General features: G+C 38.1%; 2 protein-coding genes across 3 annotated transcripts in view; one reads left to right on the forward strand and one right to left on the reverse strand.

Moving 5' to 3' along the window:
- The first annotated feature begins 1,767 nt into the window (after window positions 1-1,767).
- LOC127499540 (leukotriene B4 receptor 1-like) lies at window positions 1,768-2,804 on the forward strand. Its single transcript, XM_051869912.1, has one exon. It carries the CDS (start codon window positions 1,768-1,770, stop codon window positions 2,743-2,745), a length of 978 nt encoding a protein of 325 aa, XP_051725872.1. The 3' UTR covers window positions 2,746-2,804.
- A 5,806-nt stretch (window positions 2,805-8,610) lies between these two features.
- The window catches only part of bcar1 (BCAR1 scaffold protein, Cas family member), a 101,164-nt gene continuing 83,091 nt past the window's right edge, over window positions 8,611-26,683 (reverse strand). For both annotated transcript variants that reach the window (XM_051870042.1, XM_051870041.1), the window contains exons 3-7: window positions 22,201-22,344; window positions 15,430-15,540; window positions 13,187-14,404; window positions 12,156-12,242; window positions 8,611-11,083 (exon numbers count right to left, since the gene is read on the reverse strand). In XM_051870042.1, coding sequence (XP_051726002.1) covers window positions 10,571-11,083; window positions 12,156-12,242; window positions 13,187-14,404; window positions 15,430-15,540; window positions 22,201-22,344 — 2,073 coding nt within the window. In that variant the 3' untranslated portion in view covers window positions 8,611-10,570. The remainder of the gene's footprint in view (window positions 11,084-12,155; window positions 12,243-13,186; window positions 14,405-15,429; window positions 15,541-22,200; window positions 22,345-26,683) is intronic.

Below are 26,683 nucleotides of genomic sequence, written 5' to 3' on the forward strand. Positions count from 1 at the left end.
TGTTTAAGTACTATAAGCTGGCTTTGGCCACGCCTTACTGACTCAGAGTGAAACGAGAACAAACGCAACTTGCCACGTGATGAGTTTGGAGAACACCTACAAGAGATCAGACACCATCTCTCCAGATCCTTCAGATTCCCAGCTCCATGTTAGTGCTTCTTCTCTTCAGTTCACCCCACTCATTTTTTTTAGGGTTCAGGTCAGGGGACTGGGATGGCCATGGCAGAAGCTTCATTTTATGCTCAGTGACACATTTTTGTGTTGATTTTGATGTTTGTTTTGGAACATTGCCCTGATGGATGATCCAACCACGGCCCCTTATAAGATTTCTAGCAGAGGCTGTCAGGTTTTGCTTTTTTATCTTTTGGTATTTGATAGAATCCATGATTGCATTTATCTGAACAAGATGTCCAGGACCTCCAGCAGAAAAACAGTCCCACAACATTAACCTGTTAGTGTTCCACTGTACCGCCTGCGGTACACATACCTTTCAAAAGAGACCAAAACCAATGTACTCCAAATGGTTCAGCATGAGAACAGCATGCAATTTACTTTGGGTATGCCTTTTTAGACGTTTTTAGGGCATGAGGTACTTTTTATTCATATGTGCACCAAAGCCATCTGGTGGGTTGTTGTTGTTTTTTTTTGTTTTTTTTGCTTCATCTGACCATAGAAGCCAGTCCCTGTTTGAAGTTCCAGTTGTGTCTGACAGCTGAACATGCTGGAGATTGTTTATGAATAAGCGAGGAGGATTTTTCTTGAAACCCCCCCGAACAACTTGTGGGGATGTTTGATCATTTTTATTTTAGGCTTTCTGACCCCAAGACTCAACTAATTTCCACAATTCTCCAGCTGTGATCCTTGGAAAGTCTTTAGCCACTCAAACTTTCTTTCTCACCGCGCATTAGGACAACATAGACACGCGTCCTCTTCCAGGCAGATTTGTAACATCTTAAGTTGATTGGAACTTCTTAATTATTGCCCTGATAGTGGAAATGGGGATTTGCAATACTTTAGCTATTTTCTTACAGCCATTTTCTATTTTGTGAAGCTCAACAATATTTTGCTGCACATCAGAACTATATTCTTTGGTTTTACTCATTGTGATGAATGATTATGGGAATTTGGCCTTTGTGTTTCCTCATGTTTATACTCCTGTGGAACAGGAAGTCATGGCTGGAGAAAAACATTTATTTCATGACGTGATCTCCTCCCTTTTAATATTTTTTATTAAAAACATAAGCATATGAAGTAAATGTTTGCAGCTTGCAAAAGTGGCTACATTAAGTGTAAAAGGAAGAACAGTAGAGAAAGAAACGTGTGAAAACCACAAACCAGAAAGAATGCAGCTATTTAAAACAAAATAAATAGCATCATATGACCCCTTTAATTAAGTATGAATTCATAATTTTTTCTCTGTATGTTTTACTTTAATTGCATCATGCTTGTTTGAGAAGAAAATACATTATATATAGCGGGTAAAAGGGAAGCTTTAATTTTTTTTTGCCTTTGTGTATTTGTTTCTTGTTTGTTTTGTTTGTTTATTTATTGTTATTTATTTATAAAGCACAATTAAAACAATAATGTTGACCAATGTGCTGTACAATCAAACAAAAAAAATTACACAAAAAAATATTTGCAAGCACCTTCATTGAGATAAGAGCAAAGCTGTAGTTTTGGTTTACAGAAAGGGAGGAGTCAACATAGCCCCTGTTCTTCAAGCAGTCATAACTCAGATTCAGCATTAACAGACAAGAAAATCTGATGATGGAGCTTAGATTACGCTTCAATTCAACATCTAACAGCACTGCTGTGGGTTCAAAGCAGATCGCTCCTGCTGTAGTTCTGGGTTTGTGCTGTTTGGTGGGTTTGCCAAGCAATATCGCAGTAATCATCAGCATTGCTCGTGAGTGGAACAAACATTTGAACTTTACCTTAAAACTAATGGTAAACCTTGCTGTCTCTGATGCTTTGACCCTTTGCTTGGCTCCTGTGGTGCTGTGTGGAATACTGTTTGGATGGAAACTCGGCCTTTGGTCTTGTAGGATCTTATTCTTCTTGGGTCACTGGAGTCTGTATGTTGGTGTCCTGACGGTCACCTCCATGAGTGTGCACCGCTATCACAATGTCATCAAGTCCAGAGTCACTAACAGGATGATACTGCACAGACTGGAGAGACGGCACAGGCGCCTTCAGCTGATTGCCATCTGGATTCTAGCCTTTGTTTTTTCCCTACCGATATTTTTCACTCAAGGACTCATAGACAAGGATGGATTGCAGAGATGTCAGAGGGCAATGGAGTCTGTAGAATCACAGTCTGTAGTAGTGACTGTTTTGCTTCTTGAGATCCTGTTGGGGTTCGTCATCCCATTTTTGATCATGTTAACATGTTATCTCTGGTTGCACAAAGGTTTGAGCCAAAAAGCCAAGAGCTCCAATTTAACTAGAGCTCCACAGAACCAGGAACCCAGAAACCAGGGGTCAAAGGTTAAGACTTACAAGAAGAGACTTGTGGTCAGCATCGTTGTGGCTTTCTTTCTGTTTTGGACTCCTGTGCACATCATCAATGTGATTGATATAGTTACTACTCTGACTAAAACTTCTCATCCAGACATTCATTCCCAACTGAAGTCCTTCCGTAGAGTTTATGGTGATATGAGCAAGACTCTGGCTTTGCTGAACTGCTGTCTGGATCCTTTTCTCTATGTTTTCTTTTCAAGGAATGTCATAAAGTGTAGTAAGTAGAACCCCCCATTGTTTATTTCACAGTTACAAATTCAACTAATTATTTTTGAGTTGTAAACTTTGTCTGCTAACAAAATTGAGATCGGTTTGCTTTAAAAATTTATTTTCTGTTGTAAAAAGCAGCATGTATGCAATCTTTTATCTGTGCTATGCCAAAGGAACATCTATGTAAATAAAACCTGAATGAATAAATGCTTATAAACATCAACTCACTGAGGGTTAATACATCTTGTTTACAATTTTGTTTCAATGATTTAGAATTTTTTAATTTTTGCAGGTTTTTCATGTTACATGTTACTGTAACTGTCCTTAAAATGCTCTTGCGTGTAGGACTACTGTTCTGCTGTGAAAAATAATTTTTCAATCTTTAGAAAGATGAAGAACATTTAAAAGTATTTATAAAAACAACCCTGTTATGAATTTTTGTAGCTGCAGTATGTGAAGGAAGTTTTTAATTAATCATAACTAACATTCCTCCATCTTTTACACTAACTTTTTCTTGCAGAATTAACATTTATATGCTTTTGAAAACTGAAGGTCCCCAACACTCGGGCCAAAGTTAATGTGTCTGAATATAACAAAAGAGGAAACAAAATTTAGACAGCTGATGTAGGCTGGTTAATAAAAGCCTTTTGAAGCGAATGGATGCGTTTTTGTAAGAAAAATATCCATATTTAAAACTTTATAAATTCAAATAACGAGCTTCCAGCGGATGAACGTACACACGACGCGATGACGCAATGACGCAGGCGCAGAGGAGAGAGCAAAACAAAACACCGGTCATGAATTAGAAGTCTAAAATTAGAAGTTTTAAAAGAGAAATGTCGGAGGATTTTGATATAAGAGAAGAGGACCTTGAGTTTGTTGCCCAGCCATATTTGTTTGAACCATGAGGGGTGTCTAAGCTTATGATACTCCTACATCCTGCGTCATACATCACGTCAGAGGATTACTCATTTGGTGCAAATCGGTCTGCAAAAGCCTGCGGTCTTTTGCTGGAAGCTAGTTGTTTAAATATATAAAGTTTTAAATATGGATATTTTTCTTACAAAAACGCATCCCTTTGCTTCAAAAGGCCTTTATTAACCCTCGGGAGTCGTATGGATTCATTTCAATTCAATTCTTCAGAATTTAGCCTACCATTCACAACCATTATAAATCTTGGAGGACTAAGGATATATTTAAATATATCTCGGATTGTGTTGGTCTGAAAGAAGATAGTCATATACACCTAGGAGGCTCGAGGGTGAATAAATCATGGAATAATTTTCATTTTTGGGTGAACTATCTCTTCAAGTCAGGTGTGTAGTGGAATATCTACCACAATTATTATTAGATTGTATTATTTTAATGAACACACAGAATTCAATTAACTACAGTATACGGTTATGCACCCTGGTTATATACTCTCTCTTTACAGTAATAAAATAATTTAATTGCTGCTATAGTGTTGTATAAATGCTGTGCGACTGTGATGCCCATCAGATTTTAAATATAACTCTGAATCTTGTCATCTCCAGAAATTTTTTGATGATTCAGCAATTGTTGGTTGTCCTGACCATGATGAAAGTGAATATAGGGAGCTATTAAAGAATTTCGTGGACTGGTGTGAGAAAAACTGCCTCAGGCTAAATGCTAGCAAGACAGGAAATTGTGGTTGATTTTATCAGATCTCCTCATCAAGTGGTACCAGTAAACATACGTGAGTCAGAAACTGCAATTGTAACAACTTACAAGTAGGTGTATATTTGAACAACAAGCTCGATTAGTCTGACAATATGATGCAAGTCTATAAGAAGTGTCAAAGTCATATTCATTTGTTAAGATGACTGAGATCCTTCGGGGTATGTCATCCACCTCTTAAAGGGATAGTTCACCCAAAAATTAAAATTATCCCATGATTTACTCACCCTCAAGCCATCCTAGGTGTATATGACTATCTTTTTTCAGATAAACACAATCCGAGATATATTTAAAAATACCCCTAGTCCTCCAAGGTTTATAATGGTTGTGAATGGTAGCCCAAATTCTGAATACAGAAAAAATGCACACATCCATTAAAAAAAAAAAAAAAGAAGAAGAATCCATACGACTCCAGAGAGTTAATAAAGGCCTTCTGAAGCAAAGAGATGCATTTTTGTAAGAAAAATATCTGTATTTAAAACTTTATAAATTCAAATAACTAGCTTCCGGCGGACGACCGCACGCAGAATCACAGAATCAAGTAACTAATTACCAGGGAAAGTAACTATTGCGTTACTTTAAAAAAAAAAAAACCCAAATGTGTCAAATAACTTGGATGCCTCAATATTAAATATGTTAAATGAATGAAATGGACACTACATAGAAAAAAAAATATTATAAATCATTGTACACTAATCTACACTATTTTAAAGTTGCTGTGGGACAATGTGAGAGACACCTATCAAATTCAATATATTATTGCAAATATTATCATTAGTGGAAAAATAAAACACAATAGATCTTAATTTTAATCAATGTTTCATCGACCAATTGCCAGTGTAAAGAATTGTTCAGCTCTTAGGTGCTAATTAATACCACCAAATATTGTCCGATCAGAACAATTAACTTAAGTGTTGTCCGTTTAGGAGGAGCTAGATTCACACACCACTCATTGCAAACTTGAACAGTCTTTAAGTGTGGTTCTAGAAAGAGAAACAACAATAAAGTATAAATATACACACTGATAAAACATCAATATGCAAATGAATAATATCCACATTTGTTATAACATTAACACTGAAAATACGTCTGTACAGCGATCGTGTAATAAGATTGGCCAGAGATTAGCTTACAGACACATGCGCTCGGCAGACGCGATAAGCACGTCTTTAAAGACAAATTCACGATCAAATGTAAACAGTATAATGAAGAAACAAACTTACTCTTTGATGCACGCACACATGCGATTACTCAATATCGCGGCAGAACTGGCATTTATCATCACCGTTAGGTTTGTCTCGCGCTAGTAATAATAATGACGATCATAACTGGATACTAAACCAAAGTCCCTTTAAGACAAGTCATTTCACTCGGCGGCCATCTTTGAAACGCCTCTCGGGCACCCTGGGAAAAATTCACTCTTTGAATGGGGAAACATCAAATTCTCCAAAGCACTTGCCAAGCTTTCGATTAAATTTCATATTTGAAATCACCAATGAAATCTGACAAGAACTGTCTCATAAATTTTTTTTCCAAACGCTCAAATGACAAAAAAAACAGTATTTAGGCTGGATCAAGCTAATGCGCAGACCTAAATGCGCGTCTCTTGTGCCTCATTTCGGAGGCGCGCGTCTGACTGTTTCTATAGAAACCGGAGCTTCTAACGGCCGCTGCAGTGACGCGATGACTTTACAGGTCGGCGATTGGCTCTTATTTTGAAGGCGGGACTTATTCCGCCATATTGAGCGTTACACTTTCTCCCATTCAAAACAATACGAGTGACATGTCTTGTGTTATTCTATAGTCTTTGACTAAACTGCGTCCGCATCCGGGTCCTTTTACCTTCTGGGTCCTAACTATAGGCGAGTGACTGATGCCTGACTAAATAACAACAGCAAATTAACCATTATACATACAAAGAATGAATGAACATATTAATCACTGGCCCTCAGATTAGTACAGCCTGAATTTAATAAATAAGAAGCAAATATAGCAGACAATGTAATCATGACATGGAGGCGCCGGTGCGATCACTTGCACGTGAACTGGAGCGCGTCTTATAGGCTAAATGAACCGATATTAAACAATTAAAATGTCTCCTTGCTGTTTTTGTCACATTCATAATCATTACTTTTGCCGGTTCTTTATGGAAGCTTTATGCGTGCGCTTGAGTGCTATATAGCCTATATTACGTAAACGCTCATTATTATGGTTTATTCTCTCCAGTATTTAAGAAATTAAGTTAATATAAATGTGATCAGTCAACTAATTGCTTAAATGAACAACTAAGAGTCGACTAGAAAAACTTATTTCACATAGGCCTATTTTCGATCCAGCATGTCACGAAGGGTATTCTGGTTATCAGTTTAAAATTATATCTGTGTATGACTAACCTGTATACAACAAAACGCTTTGCAGGTCTAGTCATCAGTTAGCATGTGTCCCACCCCAACACACACACCAGAGAAAAATCTTTGCAGGTCCTATGGCTGAGAGAGAGTCTAGTCGGATGAAAACCGCTTCAGTGAGCTCATTATAGTAACGCCACATTTTATTGTCAGTAACGGTAACGGCGTTGTAACGGGGGAAAGTAATTCGTTTGATCGTCACTGAAAAAAGTAACGCCGTTTATTTATAACGCCATTATTCCCATCATTTGAACATAAGCATAATGGGACACCTCACACCTTTGTTTCATACCCTTATGCTCAGTGGTGGACAGTAACAAAGTATTTTTACTTCGTTACTGTACTTAAGTACATTTTTCAAGTATCTGTACTTTACTCGAGTATTTTTATTTTGAGCAACTTTTATTTTTACTTCACTACATTCCAAAGCAAGATCGTACTTTTTACTCCACTACATTTCATATCGTTACTCCTTATTTTAAAATGAAGAAATCGTCACATGCTCAGAGACGTAAAAGCGGTTCTTTTCAATCATCCTGTTAAATCGGTTCACAAATCACATCAACAATTGATTCAATGATCCGTTCAGAGCGAGTCTCAAGTGAATGAATTCACAAGTCTGACTGAAAATTAGCCAAGAATTGGGGGATCCTCGAGTGCGCGCGCGACCTAATGGCGAAAAGTAAGTCAGCCTATTAATGTTGAATTTTAGGATGAATTATTGTAACTGAAAATCATATTTAGGTCAGTTGTTTTTTAACTAAATCTGCTGTAAAGGGCGATCTGTTTAAGCCCACTGAAATGCTTTAATACGGAATTGATTCAAAAGATTTGTTCAAAAACATTGATTCATCCAGTAATGAAACAAGTGAAATAGTTATGAGTGAGTCATTAAATCATTCATTCAAACCCATTTTATTAAATTAATGAATTAAATATTTTTAAATAGACTGAAGCAATTAATATTTTGTCCTCTAGTAAATAATTATACACAATTTTGTTTAGTTGTCTGTCCAGAATCATGGGAGAATCATGATTTCTATTTGAAAGAAACAAATAAAAATCTTGATTCTCATTTTATCCACAATCGTGCAACTCTAACACAAATTAAAATAACACATGCACGTTCATCTTCCCCGCTGCTGTAGCAATTTTTTGAAATGGTATGTATTTAGCCCTATATGTTTTATCTGTTTTTATATTGTTTGTCAACACACATTACATATTATGTATCTGCATCCACTAATCTTCCATCCATACTGACAAGTGCTGATTATTTAACAATTCATAATCATTCATAATTATTTTGAGCAATAGGATTATATAAAATATATAAGTGGCCTATATAAAATTACAGAATAAACATCCATCAATCAGTACTTTTTTACTTAAGTACATTAAAAATCAAGTACTTTTGTACTTTCTCCCAAGTAAAATTGAAAAGGAGCACTAAATACTTTCACTTGAGTAATATTTTATGATACGTATCTGTACTTTTACTCAAGTACTTGATTTGTGTACTTCGTCCACCACTGCTTATGCTAAATGGTCTAACTCAGAATCAAGGAAGGAAACACTGCACAAGGTGGTTTTAGCACCTTAAGTTTCACAGAAGAATACAGGACATGTGGCTGGCATGATGATAAGCATCCATTTCCAATGAAGGCTACATCTGATCTGTATCAGTTTGAGAATTGTTTGAAATAAAAATGTATTAAATGTATGTTTTAAATACACATGTATCACCAAAAACATGATTAATAGCAAGATAGACTGGAATTTATTTTTTTTTTAATGAAAATATATTAAACATATATTTCCAGTTATGCAATTTACAGTAACATATATGTCAATATCATTCAAATCCTTGAACACAGATTTGAAAACAGAATAACAGTACAACATATATCAGGTCAACGTTTGGCTTAAATGCTTCTTTTTTCTTTCTTTCTTTTTTCTCAACTGGATAAGGATTTTGACTATATGCACAACAACATGTTGCAGTACTTTAAAAAGTTTAATAAGTTTCATTAAACTACTTTTTCTGACATATTCTTAAATTTAGAATACAACCAACAGGGAGCTAGAAGACAAGGATAGGGAGGTTGAGGCAGGAGGTTCAGGTCTCCATTCAGAAACAGATGCAGTGGAGGAAGAGTTTTACATAAGCTGGTTTTGGATATAGTACATTTGTGCACTGAACGCCTCAGTCTATGTTGAATGTGGTGCGATATCTGAGAGACAAAGGTTAGAAATTAAATCAGGGCCTCTCAGGACGGTGATGCCACAATGCACCTGTCCAGCAGGAAGTGGCACTACAGTGAAGGTCAAAAGATGCTGAATATTGACTCTTCTCTAGAACATAATCAGATCTCCAACAACAACATGATAAGGTTTCAAACTAGCCTAAAACATGCCAGAGGGGCGCAGCCATGAGCAGGCATTTGTGGAGCTTACAGGCATTCAGAAAATGTTCCAGATTTTTCACTACATTTGTTTCCTAAAGTGGTCCAAATTGGATGATGTGTTCTCCACTGCTTTTGACGCTTTGCTCTGGTACATCTGGGTCATCTGAACTCTCACAGTAAATAAGAATGGCTGCATTTAACTCCATTTTTAGACACTCGCGAACATCCCCAAGCACAGGGGAATGCCCGACGCCATTTTGAAGTGCGTTCAACTTCGTTTCGCGAGGGAAGATTATTTGGACAGACCCCTCGATTTTGACAGAGGGAGCGAGTCTACTCAATATGCACACTTCTGGCAGATCCATAGACCACAATGCAACACGATTCTGATGTCACAGCAGATTATGCTTAATTTACCCCCACCCCACACATTGGAGTTATTTTGACATTTAACCACATAATACTTGTAGCTACCTTAAGCTAACTGTTTTTTACACAGTTTATTGTATTATCATTTCCGTTTGTGTAATGTTTCATATTTTCTCCAACAGCCCAAATACATACAAGTCTAAAGAATGGTGCGTAAAACAAATTCGTAAGGGGGAAAAAAAAAACTGTAAATAATAAATCAGCTCCATTGCAGATTCCAAGTGATCAAGGGCTTAGGGCATTCCATTTAAACACATTTCAAGGGTTCCGCCAGTAGAGGGCACTCATCCAACGTAAGCAATGATGTACATCCGAGTGAATGAGACAGAGGGAAGTTAGTGAGGGAATGGCATAAAAAATGGACTTAAACGCAGCACGTCTGTCAATCGGCTGACTCCCAGCATGCTTTGCGTTCACACTGTCCCAGCCTCTTTGAACAACAGCAAGAGGATAAACATTAAACACCATTTTTGCTTTCAACAGGCACAATTCATTAAAAAAAAAATCTGATCTTTGATGGAAATGGTTGTACTTCTACATACACCTTTAAAATTTTAAACACCTTTAGTCAGCATCTCATAATAATAATGATGACAATTATAATAATCAGAGCAATAATTACAGTTTAGCTATAATAATGCATAATGTCTTAAATCTACTCTTTAGATATGTTCCATCTCTATTCTCCTCCACTGTTCAAAATGTTCCTCAAATGTCTGCGTTCATCCCGTTACATACAGCAACTTAAATATTTACAGTGATTCATTTACAACCAATGGCTCTGCCCGTTAATCATTTTGTCCTTTTTGGAGATAAAAAGCTCATGGCACAGGGTACATTTGTCCAGTGAGTTTAAAAGAGGCTCTGTACTGTCCCGGGGCCCGTTCACCCCTGCACTCACATGGCCAGTAGCTGATTGAGTGCCATGCGGAACTGCTGGGTGCAGCCCGAGAGCTCCCGCACCCTCTCCGTCATGTCTCTGGCGGCCCCTGGCGAGGGGTACTGCAGGGCTGCGGTCTTGGTGCTGACCACAATGTCTTTGAGCTTGTCGCAGAGCGTGTTGCTGTGCTGAGCCACCCTGGTGCGCACCTCGGGAGACTTGGCTTGCCTGGAGAGCGTGTCTCCGATGAAGACAAGCTTGTGAGCGCTGAGGATGACGAATTTGCTGTGGGCGACAAAGATTTTGGGCGGCTGGTTGTTGTTGATGGAGGAGTAGAACGCGTCGATTGCGTTGGTGAGCGTGGTGATGTTGGCCTCGCACTGCTCCATGTAAAAGAGCAGCAGCTGCCGGTCGCCCATGCACAGCTTACTGCGCGGCGTCTGCGGGTAGTGAGAGGGCGGAGTCCAGCCTGAAATGTCATTGTTGATTGGTCGGGAGACCTCCTGCTCCAGCCGCTCAAACTGCTTCAGCTGTTGTGGGTTAGGGACATGAGTGAATAATATTGCATTTATTAGATAAATAAATAACACTGTAAAAAAATATGTTCTATTTACGCTAAGTGACAATAGCAGCATTTTCTTAGCATATGCTATTTACACTAAGTGAAAATGGCGATATTCTATTTACACTAGCTATATTAAAGTAGCAGTTCTTTGCAATAAGTGCAAATAGTTGTTAGATGCTATTTATACTTATAAATAGTGGCAGATACTTATTTGCACCTCAGTATTGTTGTACATTAACAGGATGCAATAATAACATAATGTAAATGATTATATTTATTAAAATTATTAAATGGATGCCACCTTATTGGGACAATAAACCCCTCCCTACACCTACTCCTAACTCCACCCGGTAAATACTTTATTATAAAACACTCGTTAGGCCCTTTATTATAACTTTTCAAATATTTTCTTAATTTTTATTGAAAATAAATGGCTTTCTGATCTGATATGTGATGGGGAAAGGGAGAAGAGCGAGCTCGGCAAAAGGCGGATTCGAACTCGGGTCGATCGCATCAAAAGCTACTTCCATGTGCCATACTCCCAACAGCCTACGCCACTGCAGACATTGTGTGACCCAACCAGACATTGGTGGGTCGAGTTAATGTAAATAGTCTTTGCAACAAGACAGGCTATTTACACTTAGTGTAAATAGACAATACGTATATTTTTTTTGTAATATATATATATATATATATATATATATGTGGAAAAAATGTAATTAATAATTAAATAAAAAATGTAATTAAAAAAATGCTCAGCTAAATGTTTCAAAGGCCCAACAAGTGGCTTTGTAAGTAAGTAAGTATTAAGTATGTAAATAAATGTATTCAATACTATAGCAACTTTGTTTATGACTCCTATAACATTTCTAAGCATTTGAGGGTTTCAGTGAATTGTGTTCTGTTAGAGTTAAGTTTATAGGTGCTATTTTAAGAGATTAAATTTAAATTCCTAAATTGTGAAACTCAGAAAATAAGATATTGTGACTCATAAGAACTTTCTAGTTCTGTGAATAAGGTGTTAGAGTCTCATATACCTGTTGCTGTTCCAGCAGAGTCTTGTTGTGTTTGATGCTTCCTTTTTCCAACAGCTGTCTTTGGTTCTTTTCAAACTCTTCTTTACCCTGTAATAGAAAGTGAAAATACATTTTTAATGAATAAATAATTTACGGTCTATGAATAGATGGGTGAATTACAGTTTGTAAAGCATGTTCTAAAACGAGTCAAAAACTTGATTTCAGATAAAACGGGTACAAGATCATGTTAAATTATTTGTGCATAACCTAATTCATATTCATGAGACTTTGCTATTACATGAAGTCACAACCGCCATGCAACTGTTCCCACCATTCTTTAAAAAAACAAAAGTGAATACCATGCATTCATCCATGCACTTCTTTGACTTCAAACAATGTGCACTGAAATTTTTCATTCACTCCATCGGGGGGCAGTATAATATCACAGTGAAACTCAGCCATTTTCAGTTGTGGAAAATATGACAGAAGTCATATGCCCATTCAAATGTGCCCAGTCAAGTGCGACTTGCAAAAAAAAAAAAAATATATATATATATAAAATGGTATTTGTATATCAAATATTTGAGCTTTCACACACCATTTTTGCAATGTATTAAATGCAAAAATATTTAAAATTATACTGTTAAACATTAAATTATCATAGTTTTTAATAACAATAATAAAAACAGTTGCATGACATCTGAAAGATGAAGAAATATGTGTGACTGAACAGAATTAATCTTATCTGCACAGTTTCAGCAAAGCTTTTGACAGAACCACACAGCAGACACATAACAGCTGGTGCTAAAGGAAGATGTATGTGGGCTTTAAGGCTTTAAGGAAAAGCAGGTCTGCACATGCAGTCGTAGTGATTGATGAAAAGGCCTGAGGCTCGACACAGTAGGGATTATAGGCACAGCTCACATAGGGTCGACACACATATCACTGATCATACTGATGGCTGAGAACATACACCTGAATCCTACACCTGAAATGTTTGTTTCCTTCTCAAAAGAAACAAACATTTTGTAAAGATTTCATTTTTAGCGTACCTGTAAATGGACGTAGTCATAGTCCTCCATCCAACCTTCCTCTGTCGTCCCGTACGGCCTATCTGGAGTCTCTTCCTCAGCTGAGAATTTGGGAGGGGAGGGTAATGGGCGGGACTGGATGTTGGCCCGTTCAGGTGTGCCTGACTGATAGGCTGAGATGTTGTTGTTGTTGGTCAGCTGACCCAGCATGTCACCGGTATGGGGAACGGGTGGCAACGGTAGTTGTTGCTGTTTGTTTGTCCGTTTGAAGAGCAAAGAGGCATTGCCATGAAGAAACGACGCTAACTGCTTGGTGTCGTCGGGCACGCCACGGGCACACATGACCAGCCGGTCTAGGTCGTCCCCACCGGTGCCTGTAGAAGGTGCCATCAGTGCTGCAGGGGACCAGCCCAGAGAGTCCAGTGCCTGACTGTACCTCACCAGACCTTGGAAGGCCTCTTCCATCTTCTGCACCTGCTTGCCGAGCTTGGTCTGCAGCGTGCGGTCAGTGGCCTGGGTGGCGTTGGCCACGGCACCTCTAGCGAACTCCAGCAGGTCCCTGACAGCCACACGAATGCGATCCACGGCCTGTCGGATGGCAGGGAGGTTGGACTCCATCTGAGTGGGGCTGCGCCAGTTCCCACTGATGAATGACATTAGGAGGGACACGGAGCTCTCCACCGCCTGTTGATGACGGGACAGCCGCTCCATGGCCTGGTCCAGATCCAAGAGTAGCAGGCGACCCGGCCCAGAAGATTCACGCACCGGCACCATGTCCAGAGAGGACGTGGAGAGGTTACTTCGAGTGCTTCCTGTGCTGGACGCCGATAGGCGTTTAAAGTTGACCGTGAGCTCCTCTGTGGCCACTGCGTCACGCCCCACCAGCGGAGGCACATCGTAGACGTAGTCGGCCGATTCTTCAACTGCCGACCGTTCGCGGGGGAAGTCATACACATCTGCAGGGTGGTGGTCCTGTGGGCCACTCTTTCGCAGGCTGGCAGGGATGTCATAGATCTCCTGGCCCTCAGGCTGCCGTTTTCCTATTGGCTGATGAGGAGGAACATCATACACGTCCTCTGGTATGGGAGGCTCGGGTCCGCCAGGGATCTGAGACAGATAGGCCTGGTTCTGATTCTCTAGGCTCTTCATCTTGGCAAAGTGAGGAGGAACATCATACGTTTCCTCCCTGATTGGACCATCTGGAACATCTTTGCTGACAGATGGAGGAATGTCATATACCTGTAAAGAGGAATAATTTGTTTACCAAAACTAGCCTGATATAATCATAACTGAACTCATTAGCGATGTACCGATATTAAAATTCGGGCCGATACTGTTGATAATTAGTCAATCATTTTAAATGTTACAAGTGAATTTAGGCACCACAACATTGTGTACAATGTACAGTATGAAAAATGAAAGTTTATTTTGAGATTTGCTAAAGATTACATTTAACAGTTATTAAATTATTCATGTTTTTAAAGATCACACGCAAGTATGCGGTTGCATAAGATGATAGAAACATAACAAGCATAAACAATATATGTCCAATATTGACCTCGGTTACACTTTATTTTAAGGTGGCGTAGTTACATTGTAATTACTCAAATAAGTACTGAGTAATATTTATTAACTATATGTACTTACTATAGAGTTAGGGTTAGGGTTTGGTTTAGGGTTAGTTACTTGCTATTATGCATAATTTACTGTTATTACTAAGTACATGTGGTAACGTTTTACCTCGACATCTAATATGTCTAAAATTGGACAATAACTAATACGGTAGTGAGATGGCTAGAGCTAATTTAAGTTATACACACAGCATTTGCTAAATGAACACTGATTGAAGGTGCTCCAAGTTTTTTTTTTTTTTTTTTTTTTGGAATATCTTGCGCAAAATGTTCCTGTCAGATATCACTGAAATAGGTGTCCTATGACTGACTACCCGGTCAGAAATTCTTTCTACTTGTGAATTATTTTACACTCTAGTTTTTACTGTCATTGGGTTAGCTGAAATGTCAGTAGTGGCAGAGTTTCGGAGGGGTGATGTGTTCAAAGTGGGTGGTAAATTAATTTGCCAAGTCTGACTAAAGCTTGCAAAATGACTGAAATTGCTTACAGAGCAAAACTGCTGGTCAGTCGTGTTTTGTTTCAGGGAATTCAGATCTCTGCAACCCCCATTAATGTGCAGATCAAAGGTGTACATAAAACTAGAGTATAACTGATTGTGTCGGTCATGTATGAAGACAAAGATGGATTGTTACCGTTTGTTGGTAGTGCAGCTGGCTCTTTTCCAAAATAGGTGGAGTGTCATAGATCTCCTGACCATCTCTACTGGGTGGACCTTTCATTGCCATGGGAGGAGTATCATAAACCTGTGGCCCAGAGAGAGGAACAGGGTCAAAAAGATGTAAAACTCCTTTACTAGATTAAATAAGTTAAATAAATGAATTAAATATACAATTAAGACATAAATCAGTGACTATAAGTAGATCTGACCTGAAAAGGAAATAGCAATTTTAATAAACCAATTTGTGTTAGTTGAATATGTCTGCCATATCAAAGCATGGTTGGAAGGGGCATTTGTTTCTGTCTGTTTCTCTCATTTATTTTACACCCCAGGGCCCCTGATTCCTCTCTACCTTCTCCTACATACTTTGTCCTTTTTTAAGGGCTTTCGCACCGGAGAAACGTTTTCGTAATTTCTATTGGCGGAAATACACGCTTTTTGGCGTGTTCGAACTGCAGGACCTGGGAATGATTTTAGTTATAGGAACGCCTTTTGGGGGGGACTAAATTATCTCCTACTTCAGAGTAGGATCTAACCTAGCACAATAGGTACTACCAGTTATGTAAGTATACGTTGGTTGGCTGAACGCATGCCCTACAAAACACCGGAACCCGCCATTTTTAAAAAGCCATGTAAATACAGTTATACTTACTCCACGAATTGACTCTACAAACATGGAAAACAGCGACAGATAGCATCTACCTGACGCTTTTATTTGCAGTATTGTGTTCTTTTACTCAGCCTTGATGATATCTAGCACTGCAAGTTGTCATAGGAGATTTTGTCTCTTAGCCCTCCTTTTTGCTCTTTCAATTGCATGTCTACATTCCATCTCCGTTATCACGAAACCCACGACACCAAACAAAAACACAGCTCCGATCATGGCATCCTCCAGTTGCTGAATGCTGTGCTTAAATGACACCGCTGTCGGATGGCTTACGTCACTTCAGAGTTCCTACTGTCGGTGCGAATGCAACTAGGAAAATTGCCCTCGGGGAAACATTAGCTCTCAGACGACTGCCCTGGTGGCTATAGTTCCTTCCTATAACTGAGTTCCTATAACTACCCAGTGTGAAAGCCCCTTTTGTCTTTCTTTGTCTCCCTCTTCCTTCTGTCCATAGTTTTTTGTGCATGTTGGAGGAAAAGGCATTCGAATGAATGGGGGTCGGAAAGAACACAGGTACACACAATAGAGGACACACTCCCACTGATGTGGAGAGATTACAGAAGCACAATCTCAGACAGGAACAGCTGGAGGAATTCAGCAGTGCTGCAGAGATGCTGACCTCCACCTTCACCCACCATCTCTCTCTTTCTGCTATCTGTCTAGTGGCTCTGTGGTCAGGCTGAGTCGCTGATCATAGGTGATAGTTAAAGAGTTTTTTTTTCATGGAGGTACTGTATGCAGAGTGACCAAAGCCTTCCATGTCTTCATGAAAATGAGCATTTTCAACACTAAGATAAAAGATTACATTGTGTGAAGGTCTACATAAGTCACCTGTTATGTGGTGCTATGGCAAATTACTATGTGTTGTCATTGTTTCAGTGATTCATGTCATTTTAACACAGCACTGTTCAAAAGTTTGGTGTCGGTAAGATTTTTTTAATGTTTCTGAAAGTTGCTCTTATGCTCACCAAGGCTGCATTTATTTAATATATTTAAAATGCAATTTATTTCTGTGATTGCAAAGCTGATTAGCAGCCATTACTCCAGTGTCACATGATCCTTCAGAAATCATTCTAATATGATGATTTGATGCTCAAGAAACATTTCTTATTATTACCAATGTTGAAAACAGTTGCACTGCTTAATATTTTTTGTGCAAACTATATATATATATTTTTTTTTTCAGGATTCTTTGATGAATAGAAACTTTAAAAGAACAGCATTTATTTGAAATAGAAATCTTTTGAAACAATATAAATGGCGCCGGAAAAGGCAGAAGGTTTAAAATCCGCTGTCCTTTAACCTACTAAAGGGGCCGTTCACATATCGTGTCTTTTGCGCACGCAAGTTTCTTATTTCAAATGTAGGTGCGCAGCAAGCGCGCTCATAATAGAAGCATGCAGTGCGGCGCGCTCGTTTTTTCCAGGCGTGCCTATGCCACGGCAAGATCATCTCAACATCTCAACTTTTAAAAATGCCACAAGCGCACCGCAGGTCATGATGTGACAAGAACCAACCGGTCAGCTTCTGCCTTTCCGTAACAACATCGAAAGCTCAGCCGAACAGCTAATTATCGCTGTACAGGGTGGGTTTTTAACGGCATAAATGACATAATGAATAACATTTAAAAATACAAATTTATATAATACGTACACAGGTAATAAATACTATTCATATACAATATGAAAAGAGTTTGCCAAGTTAAAATAACATTAAGAATGTTTTTCCACTCTGAATTTTACATTTATATAATTTAGTTGTATTTATTTTTCTCTTAGTTGTAGGCAAAGCCATGTGACTGAATTCCTGCAAAAGAAGGACTAGTCACCACATAGTGTCCTGAATATGATTATCAAATTTATACTTTTTCATGGTACACTACTGAATGCCAAAGTTGCCAAGTTAAATAAAATGTTCTTAAGAAAAAATGTTAATTTTTGGTGGAAAATTAATCGTTTAGATTAATCGATTAATCGATAAATTAGTCGATAGATTAATCAATATAAAAATAGTCGTTAGTGGCAGCCCTATTTAAAATGATAATATTATTTATTTAATTAATCAATTTACATTTGTGGATGTCACCTGATATCTCCAACAAGAGGTTTTGTCAGATTTAGCTCATTTCTGAGCACAAATTTGCCCCCAATCTATGGTAAAATAAACCACATTTAGCTATTACAGATTTTATTGTTTTTATATTTTAAAAAAAATGATGTATAATTAAGTAATTATACCTATAACCCCCCCCCACACACACACACACACAGAGCTTTGCACGCGCTCTCATCACTACAAAAACAGCATTGAGTCGAGTTTCAGAATGTGCTATAAATGAAGTGTGACTTCCTGTCCCAATGCACTGTCAAACCTGTGATGACTGATATAAATATCAAATAATGCCTGCAGCTCAACTGGTACAAACAAGAAGCCACAAACACACACACACAAAGGCCCACAGTGCTCGAATGTTAGTAAAGGATTAAAACCCAATAAACGTTTTATAGAGCTAGCAGTAAAAGTGTGATTTTTCCACTACTGCATCTGATATGGGTGAAATGAGGTCGAGGGAATTTGGATTAAACTGAAGTCTAATCTTGTCTGAGATAGAGTAAGTGTCGCACACACTTAGGGACTGGTAAATTTCAATAGTACATTTTAGTTCAATACTTATGCATTAATAATTTAAACCAATGGTTCACAAACTGCCCTCTAAGGGTTGTAACAGCAGAAAAATTATATCATTATAAACGCAGCTGTTTGACTTAGATGTCTTGATGTCATATAGGACGTAATGGCATTTTATGAAAATAAAATATCACATTTCAAGCATTGCTGATACCAAAATACCATTCCTTTATCATTTATTACTCTCCAGAGCTCCTGATGACTCTAGAGAAACGCCTGCTGGCAGCAATAATCATTATTTATAACAGAAATATGTTGCATACAAAGTGAAAATGTATTTGAATATTATAGTTCAAAAATAATATTATTTCTCTATAATCGGAGTACTGCACACAACTGTCAAACATCCACTGATTTAAACAATTTACAGCTCATGTAAAGAGCACGAATTTTCACAGAACAATCCTAATGCATGTCCTTAATGTGTACTAGAGATTTCTGAAGTCATGTCTACTCTACACTTCTATCAATACTGCTCCAATCACACACATACACACACACATCCTTACACAAACACCATTAGCATTTATAATGCTGGCCAAACAATGGCTCTCAATCTGTTGTGCGCCCCCAGGAGAGCCTGCAGCCAGAGACAGAGGCAGGAGAAACCATGAATACCAAAACCTCTCACTGAGCATCCAGCAGCCGCTCTGCCAGCTCCATTTGATTAAACGACAATGTTTTTTTCCTCTGTATTGCTCTAATCTGAGAAACTGTGATTTGTTACAATGAATATTTGGAGCAATTTTGGGAAGAAAGTGGTTTGGCTTGCAGCGTTTTTTGTCTGTATGAAAAATTGAGAGGGGCGAATTTACAAACAGTCGCAGCATGGTTATATTCTGTAAAACCCTTGTGTTTTATTTACTAACCTCTGATGAACCACATTTAGGAGATGTTAAATATGCTGGTATAGAGCAAAGTCGGCCTACAAAATGAGATAATTGTATTCATTGTATTCATACTTAATTTGCATGATGGGGTTTAAAAAAGACACTAATATTCAGTAATATTATGGATTTGACTGCACTGACACTATTAGATGAGAACAAAACTTGAACTGAATTAAGCTGGATGATGACACCAATGCTTTGCTTTGACTTTGTTTCATAATTGATGAATTTTGCAACATTGACACTGGTATTGAACTGACTCAGCTAAATAACAACATTATAGCCTTCTGTAGAGTTGCTTATAGCTGAATTTAACTCATTTCATGATTGATAAACTTTACAGTTATTGAACTGAACTGAATCAACACAACTGACTTGAGCTGAACTACTGTCTTCTGTAGAGCTGTTTTACAGATAGACTGTAAAAAAAAAAAAAAAGATGGACAGCGCATCTCCGCTTCCTTCCCTGTAGAAAAATGAAGCCAAAACATCCCAGTAAAGGTCGTTGTAGATTACATTGTTCAGAGTCTAAGTCTGCGCAGTAGTGATCCTGAGGTGGTGCCGTAGCATCAAGATCCCGTCCACACTCCTGCTCCCATAGTCTCATTCCAAAGCACGGCTGTCAATCAAGATGTTACACCCCGTTTTCATAGCATCAAAAAACGAACTAAAACCAAACTTATTGGAAAAACGAACACTTGAACATACATCTGCGTGATGATAACTACCTAAAATGACAGAAACCATCTTTGGAAAAAAATTATTTGAAGTGTAATTGAATTTTTAGTGTGGCTCGAGTCCCATTCGATTACATGGAACAAGTGGGGTTTAAGACCTATACTGCAGCCAGCCACCGGGGGTGATCGAAATGCTTTGGCTTCACTTTTCACTTGGCTTTACATCAGAATTTGAATGTCTCATATTTGATGAACTTTGCATCATTGATTGTTATTTTCCTGTTTATTACTGTGACACTGCTTTGAAATAATCTGTATTATATAAAGCGCTATATAAATAAAGGTGATGCAATAGCTGAGATTAGCGAATTTGATGATTTTATGATTAGTGAACAGACAGCATGTGCCAATACACAACATTATCAGCAGCCACAATTCATTCTTAGTTTATATTTGCTTTATACCATTTGTGTTTGTACATTACTTCTAATGTGTTTTGGCCACAAAATGATGAGTGATGTGCCTCATCTTATCTGTCCTGTTTAGTCCAGTCCTCTGTCATTTACAGCATGTGCTCAGTGCATCCATGTTTCTCTGATTCTCTCTGTATGGCTGTGCTGAAGGCTGTGTGTGTGTTGGAATTATGTGGTCTGGGTATTCGTGGCCTTTGCCGTGAGCCAGGCTTTGTCTGTCTCTCTTTCCCCCAGGGTTGTGTACTGTGTGTGTGTGTGTGTGTGTGTGTGCTGCAGTGAAGGACTGATCTCGCTGACAGCACATTCTCTCTCAAATACGCACAATGCACACACATGTGTGCGCACACAGCGGTCTCAGGATATTCTGCTTCACACACGCACAATGCTGACCTTCTTTTTGAAATGCCTCCAGACACTGAAATATCTACTTCCACTGCAAGTAATGCATGACCTCATCTAAAAATAGGCATGCAATCATTGAGCCAACAGAAATATAAGGATGCAGGAAAAAAGAGAGAGTGAAAATGAATGAAAGACAGAAAGATAGAGAAACTGTTAGGCAAGAACAATGCAAGCAAGAACAAAGTAAAGTGAAAGAGTGAAAGCAAGAGTGCAAGAAATAGGAAGTGTTAGAGTCAAAAAGAGAGAACGAAAATGAAAAAAGGCAAGCAAACGATTGAAAGCAAAATCAAATGTAAAAAAGCCTAGAAAAAGTGAAGAGTGAATTAAAAAGAGTGACAAAAACAAGAAAAAGTGAGAAAAGGAAAGACGTGAACAAAAGAGGGAGATAAATAAAACAAAAGAGCGAGCATGTTAAAGAAAGGAGCAAAAGAAAAGAAAGCAAAAGAAAAAAAATCATTTTCTTTGAAAGCAAAACTGAAAGAATTCAATTTAAAAAGGTGAAAGAGTGAGTGAGTGAAAGAAAAAGAAATTGATTAAGAATGAGAAAGAAAGAAAGAAAGAAAGAAAGAAAGAAAAAGAAAGAAAAAAAGAAAGAAAGAAAGAGAAAAAGAATGAATTTATATTCTCATTGCTTGTATTATTAATGAGCAATGAGGTTCTTCGCCAGAGTCTGGCAGAGTGTGAGATGATCATCTATCACACACACACACACACACACACACACACACACTGCAGACATCTGAGATACACTTAAAGACTATTATCATCAATAACGATTTTCAACTGGCTCATCCACAAATTACTAGATATCAAATAACCTACAGCGTAATGATCTTCACAAGGACATTAAAGTAAATATGAACGTCAACACGTTGACATAATCAGTGCACACACGAGACAGAGTCATGTGATGCTTCTGTGCAGAGTTTGATCAGGTGAACTCTTTACCTGTTGATTGTACTGCGGGCGGGTGGGCGGCACGTCATAGATATCCTGTATGGGTGGAAGGTGTCTGGGGACATCATACTCATCCTGTTCATCTTTCCCCGTGTCATACACGTACACTTGACCAATCCGTGTGGGAACAACTACCTGAGAGAGAGAAAGAGAAAAACGACTGCATGAGACTGTGTGAATTAATGGCCGGACACATAAACAGAGGATAAAGACGCTGCCCTGACGGCGCCGTTCACACCAGGTTAACACAGACTCTACTACAGCAAATCTGGGGTCTCAAAGGTCACCGTGGGAACAGGGGCCACCCTTTTGTCTGCCTGTTTACCTTCTGTCTTACGCTTCGAAGACTGTGTCGACCGCGTGAGCCTGGGAAAAGAAAACAAGCTACGACCCCATATTTGTACAATGCCTGAGACATAATACCAATCACAACACAGACTCAGATGAGCTGTTCAGGATGTCCAACTCCTTCACAAGTCAAGTGAAATGTATTTGTATAGCGCATTTCACAATACACAGAGTTTCAAAGCTGCTTTACAGAAAATTATGTTAATATTTATAATATCTTAATTTTTATGCCTTATAGTTGCATTTAGCAGATTAGAGCTGGGCAACGTATGCATGTGGACTGTATGTATGCGGATAAAATTGGACATATATATTCAACTTTATATAAAAAGTTGGGTGATAATATAGTTTTATCGCCCAAGCATGCTCTCAGAATGTGTGATATTAGGGATGCCAGCTATATTGGTACCATATCAGTTATCTATGGAAGCTTGTTTCTGCCACTGAATAAAAAATAAAAAAGGTAATTGCGACTTTTTATCTCACAATTCTGACTCTTTTTTTTCCTCAGAATTGCGACATAACTCACAATTCTGATTTTTTCTCAGAATTATCTGATATAAAGTCACAGTTGAGAGTCAAAAAGTCAGAATTGCAAGATATACTCACAATTCTGAGAAATATAAACTCGCAATTGCAAGAAAAAAATCAGAATTGCGATTTATATCTCGCAATTCTGACTTTAATTCTCACAATTGCGAGTTTTTATCTTACAATTCTGATATTATAACTCACAATTCTGACATTGTAACTTGCAATTCTGACATTATAACTCGCAATTGCGACTTTATCTTCTATTCTGAATTGCACATTCAGAGAACAAAAGTCAGAATTGTAAGATAAAAAGTCGGAATTATCTTTTATTCTTCTTTTTTTATTCCATGGCGGAAACAAGCTTCCATAGTTATCAGCCAATATTAGAGTTTTTTTTTGTTTTTTTTATCATCGATATCGGTCGATATTTGATATTTAATTGTCATTTCCTCTTTTTGTACATTTAGATCAGTACTGTAAAGTTTGTCGGCTGATATTAGATTTTATTATTAATTATCTGATCAGTTTATATTGGATATTTAATTGTGCATTTCTTTAATTTTTTATGTAGATTACCTTTGCAGTCATATAAAGCTCACTTGAAGTTAATCTTTATAAACACAAATAATCTAATAACACTTTGAAATGTAATCTTTAGCAAATCTCAAAATGAATATCCACTGTTAATACTGTACATACAATGCTGTAATGCCTAAAATCACTTGTGGCATTTAAAATATCAGTTTTTAGTGTATTATTTTTTAATTTATTTAGACAAAATAGTAAAGAATTTTAATATGGTGCATCCCTATGTTTTATAAAACAGATAGTTCTGGCTCTAAGTGATTATACCACGGTCAAGAGGTTTAGTTCAGCATGAAGCAGAGCAAAAACGCCGTAACAAATGGCTTTACGAGGTTTACAGCTCGAGTATGTTAGTAATGCACTCTGCCCTCTGTGAAACAAGAATTTGCTCCTTGAAATAAAACATGTATGGACGGGGCAGTATTGCTTTGTGTGCAGAGGTGAGGTGTGTATTGTAATGATCTGGATGGAGTGAGCTTTATGTAGTTTTCATGATTCCCCGCAGGCCAGTTAGACATGATTGCTGGCCTTCACTCATAACACTGAGTTAATGAGATTACTTGCACTTTCATTCTCGCTCTCTTTCCTCCCTTTATCAGTTCACACCAGCCAGTCTATAGGAACGCACTGTGCCAGCCTTGTGTATGGGAGTCACTTCTCGCATACTAAACAATAGTTACTGCACATACATCATGGATACGGACACAGATTGGTAGAAGTCACTCAAGAATCCCGGAATGGGGTGAATCCCACATGACCAGGTCATATTACACCCCCAAATCAAGCAGAAATTTAGGATTTAATATTTCATGCATTGTGACATTTTTCATGACAATTAAGCAACATTTTTATTAATGTGTGTGTGTGTGTGTATGTATATATATATATATATATATATATATATATATATATATATATATATACTGTATATATATCATTGTGTTACTTTTTTATTGCATTACATTAATGAGAATCAACACTGAGAATAATAGAAATTACAAAAACATTAAAAAAGTGTGTGGATGCATTACGTAATGAAAATATAAGAAAGAAATGTGCTTAATTTACAAGAAAATGGAAAAAATCTTGATGATCCTACAAATATGCTTGATATTTTGTGTAAAATATAATTTCCTATTTATCAGGTTTAGATCAGCGAGAGTCTTTACTTTTAGTCAGGGAGGGCAGAGCAGTTCTGATTAACCACACAGACTCAATGAAGCTTTTCTTTGTGAGGCGTTCATGCTTTGTTAGATTAAATCTAGTGACTATGGTAACCAGGCACGAGCGACGACAAGGCGAGCACAATAGAAAGCACAAGTGCACACATGTAAAATGCATTTAAAAGAACTATACTGTCTACCCAGCACTTTGCATTGTTGCTTGTCATGTACGGAAAGTGCAACATAAATAAAGAAAGAAGACAGTAGGCAAATGAAAATCCCAGAGATCTTATATTAATATTTACTCTCCCACTCTCACAGACTGTCACTTTAGATCCCTGCTAACCATCCAATTAAGCCGTTCTCATTAAAGAAAGCTGGCAATCTGTCATTGTTAATTCTCATCCTTCTCTCTCTCGCTCTCTCTTCACCCATCTCGCCCCTCTGCCTGATTCTTGCCCTTTTTTTTCAAATGGCATGGCAAAATCGATGATAAATTCCTTCGAATTTTTTTGTCGGCGAGGTAAATGCGTGTTATTGGTGTGATTTATTGGATAAACCCTGTGACCCATGGACCACCCCGTCCCTTTCTCCAGAACATCCACACATTCACGACCTCTCTCTCTGACACTGCTGTGGTAAATGGCTGCATTCTCCACGGTGCTGTACACACTTTCACACACATTAAGATGAACTGCAGGTGTTTCATCCGACACTTCCACACGTACACGACCTCCGGTACCATCACACTCTGCATTTTCACTTAGCCTGACAGAGGTGAGTTTAGTTAGAATCTATCTATCTAGTTGTTTACATATCTATTCATACATTCATCTATCTAGTTAAGTTAGTATCTGTCTATCTATAGTCTAGTATATTTATCTAGTATATTTAGTATCTATCCAGTTATTTAACTCTCAGCCGTCGTGCCGGCGATACCACCTCGGTTTTTTTTAACCAGTGTGAAAGAGACTCAAAATACTCAATTTTGGACATACAAATAAGAGTTATACATCATTCAAATCTGTGAAATGTCTTCATTTATTTGTGTACACTCACAGTAAAATCAAAATGTTGTGTTTTTTGCAAAATAAAGAAAACTAACATGATGCGCGATCCGTCATCTCCATTCTGATACTCCTCAGAAAATGAACTGTCTATCTATCTTCAGAGCTGTTGTTAATTCATAAAATAGTCACAGTCCTGGATATTGATCAGTCAATAGACCGTTCCAACACCGGTCTATGCAAAAATACACCACACACTAACAGTTATGATGTGAAACACCTGTTCACAGACTGTGTATATCACTGTACAGCAACTATAGAATAACATTCTGTTATTGCTTACAGGTCACTGTCAGAGACTGTATATACATCAATATTGCCCACACTGTGGTCCTTTAGTACTGTACACCCTGTGTTTTATTTCAATGCCCTCTCAGACCTGTGCTTAGCTTTAAGTAATAGTCACTCCATCCTGCTGAGAGCCTCTGAAGGGCCGGCTGTAATGACCATCGATCAATAATGTGAATTATCAATGAGCGCTGCTCTGGGGAGCGGAGATGGCACATATGGTGGACTGCCATCATTCAGCCCTCATCAATATAGCTGAAAGGGTCTGATCATAGAGAGTGGGTGTGTCCAGGCCTCCAGCTGTCACAACAATCTCTGGGGGGCGGGGTGAAGTGCCTGTAATGATGATGTCACAAAGAGACAAACACTCAATGGTGTGGAAGGAAACAATAGGGGAGCGGTGACCGTCTGACTGTGTTGCCCCGCGCCATGACAGCTGGCCAAGAGTCACAATCACAGCAGCTACATGGCCATTAGGTTCAGCCCTGA

This window comes from Ctenopharyngodon idella, chromosome 18 (assembly GCF_019924925.1).
Source record: "Ctenopharyngodon idella isolate HZGC_01 chromosome 18, HZGC01, whole genome shotgun sequence".
NCBI lineage: Eukaryota > Metazoa > Chordata > Actinopteri > Cypriniformes > Xenocyprididae > Ctenopharyngodon > Ctenopharyngodon idella.